At 38.3% G+C, this 2,500-nt stretch overlaps 1 protein-coding gene across 2 annotated transcripts in view; it reads right to left on the bottom strand.

The window, feature by feature from the left end:
• The window catches only part of LOC125032040 (staphylococcal nuclease domain-containing protein 1-like), a 17,402-nt gene that overhangs the window by 14,467 nt on the left and 435 nt on the right, over window positions 1–2,500 (bottom strand). The window contains exon 1 of one of the 2 annotated variants that reach the window (XM_047623001.1): window positions 744–883. The exons of the other annotated variant lie outside the window; for it this stretch is intronic. Coding sequence (XP_047478957.1) covers window positions 744–791 — 48 coding nt within the window. The 5' untranslated portion in view covers window positions 792–883. Of the gene's footprint in view, window positions 1–743; window positions 884–2,500 lie in introns of those variants that run through there. 2 annotated transcript variants of the gene reach the window in all.

The raw sequence follows: 2,500 nt of genomic DNA, 5'->3' as shown, positions 1-2,500 counted from the left end.
TTATTGCCTAATGAACTAGGAAACAAATACAAGAAATAAAATGAGTAAATTACTAGCAAATGCTTTTTCCCATCTGGATAATCAAGTAAATGTTAGAATCTAACACTGAAAAACAAAAATAATGCTATGAGAACGATTACATGTAAACCTGACCTGTCAAGTACAGAAATGGCAAAACATTTCCCTCTAAATCCGACATCATTTCCACCGAGATAAACATGTGGAAATTCACAAAGGACTTGAGCCCAGAGGTCCAGGCTTCCCTTCTCTTAGGCCATATGGATAAACAAAACAATTCTTCCCCTAATGTATAACAGGGTTTTTTAAAAGGTGCACGTTTCAATTCCAAACTGAAATTACGTCGTCTTCCCACTTACTAATGAAAAACGTTCAATATCAGAATGTGTAACATGCCTCGTGCTTTGGAAACAACGAAACAAAACCAGACTTCTCTGTACATCTCTTGACTGACTCTAAACAATCATCACAGCCTCACAAATGGAGATTTGGTGGCATTCCTAAGATGCAATTGACACCTGATACTCCAAAAAAGCCCAATTTCCGGCCCAAAAGCAACTTTCCGGTCGGTCATTGAGGCCCATCTGGCACACGGGGTCATGGACCGATGACATACTCCTCTAACTCCATCACGTACTTGTCACTGGGCTAAACGCAACGATTTTGCGTCCAAATGGTTTATTCTTAATTTTCTTATTTACACGCACTTATTTCCCTCTCCTAACCTGTTTAACGATGCCTCGGCACACTTGTGTTGGATGAGACGCAGCCATGTTGTCAACTTTGGCCTGACGGAAGGAATGGTCACGTGACCACGCCGGCTGACAGGCCTGCTGCCAACTACCCGAATGACGAGAACAAATCCCGCCTTTGGCTGCCCCGTGGCTTTTGCAGTATATGTGCTTAAATTGTATTTATTATACTATAGTATGAGGGCATTTTCCACGTGTGTGTCTCGGGCGAGATTTTATTAAAGGTGATGTGGATAGTTTAGCAATTTGCTTCGGACGCGTACCTGGACTTCAAACAGATGAGTTTTCATCAGAAATGTGCACATGGACTAGAATTAACATAAAACAGTTGTTTTTCCCTTGGGCGATAGTCTTTTCATGTATTTATGATTTATATTTTGCAAAACGTTAAAAATATATTAACAATTGCCGTAAAAAATGTGCATTATGTGGTGATGTGGCATAGGTTGTCGGCGACACTAACGCCATCTCTACATTCTTTACCAAGAAATATCGCGTAGCGGCAAGTTTCGACTTTCTGCGAGGAACGGAGAAAGTATTGCCTTTCCACTCTGACACAGCGTAATGTGTCCGGTCATGAAGCTCCCTTACACCGGTCTTTCGAGAAAGCCTTGAAACGTGAGGCAATTTATAAACAAATGTAAAGCAATGTCAACACGCGTACTGTGTAATATATTGCTTTGCACCTTCTGTGGTATTTTGAAACAATACGTGATATGCAGCACGGACCTTGCACAACGTCTAATGATAAAAACAGCTCATATAAGTAGTAAGCATAGTAGTAATGTTAATTTCTGAACTTATCTGAAGCTTTCTGGTGCAGTGACGATGTAATGTTTACGATTTTTACCAACATTTACCAATGCCTGTAGATAATCGATGCTAAATATGTATTTGGGAATGGTCACAGTAAATAACAATTGTAACAATCCTTATATACCATTTTTACTTTGTTTAATGAGAACATGAGGATCGGCAACAGTTCCAGCATAATTCAAGTCTTCAGTCACTGAAAACATGATTTATGAAACTTGAAGAAAAATAGAGATATGGTGCAGTGAGATATAAGAAAACAGAAAGATAGATCGAAAGAAAGAACAGTTGCTTTTTCACTCATGACTAAAATGATATGGTTTGTGATTCTTGTTTAGATTTGACGATATTCTACAATATATTTATCTTCTTTTTTTTTTTTTTAATTTACACTTTGATGCAACACGGTATGTTAGTATAAGGTTCCGGTATAATGTTATAAAACGGCAAAAAAACGTCAAATATAAGATAAAATTGTGGAAAATGCTGGTAATTGGAGAGGCCACACTCAATCGTTTTTCTAATTCGTAAGTTTCTCGGACCCCTCCCCCCCCCCCCCCGAAAAGAAAAAGAAAAAAACCCACACCAAAGTCAGTGAAAAATTCTGTTCGCTGGTTATTTCCGCGTATACCATTGCTGCGTTACTGTGGTTACAGAAAAGACTTACAGGTATTAAGAATGAAAAATAACTACCAATGTGATTTGATTTTACAGTATGTACACTGTGAATTGCTTCAATAGAGAAATATTTCCGCAAATTAGGCAAATCACAACATCTAAACACAGAACCAAGCAAACAAACTATCAAAACGGACAGCTTTTAGGCTTCATGTGAGCACCCCCTTATTAGGTGCTAAACAAGTCATACAACCGTTGCTTTCAATAGGATCTTTAAAAAGCGATTTCCTATCTATTTA

The sequence above is a fragment of the Penaeus chinensis genome, chromosome 14 (genome assembly GCF_019202785.1).
Source record: "Penaeus chinensis breed Huanghai No. 1 chromosome 14, ASM1920278v2, whole genome shotgun sequence".
Classification (NCBI taxonomy): Eukaryota; Metazoa; Arthropoda; class Malacostraca; order Decapoda; family Penaeidae; genus Penaeus; species Penaeus chinensis.
The sequence above is the reverse complement of the archived record's forward strand: the minus strand, read 5'-3'. Positions and strand labels throughout refer to the sequence as shown.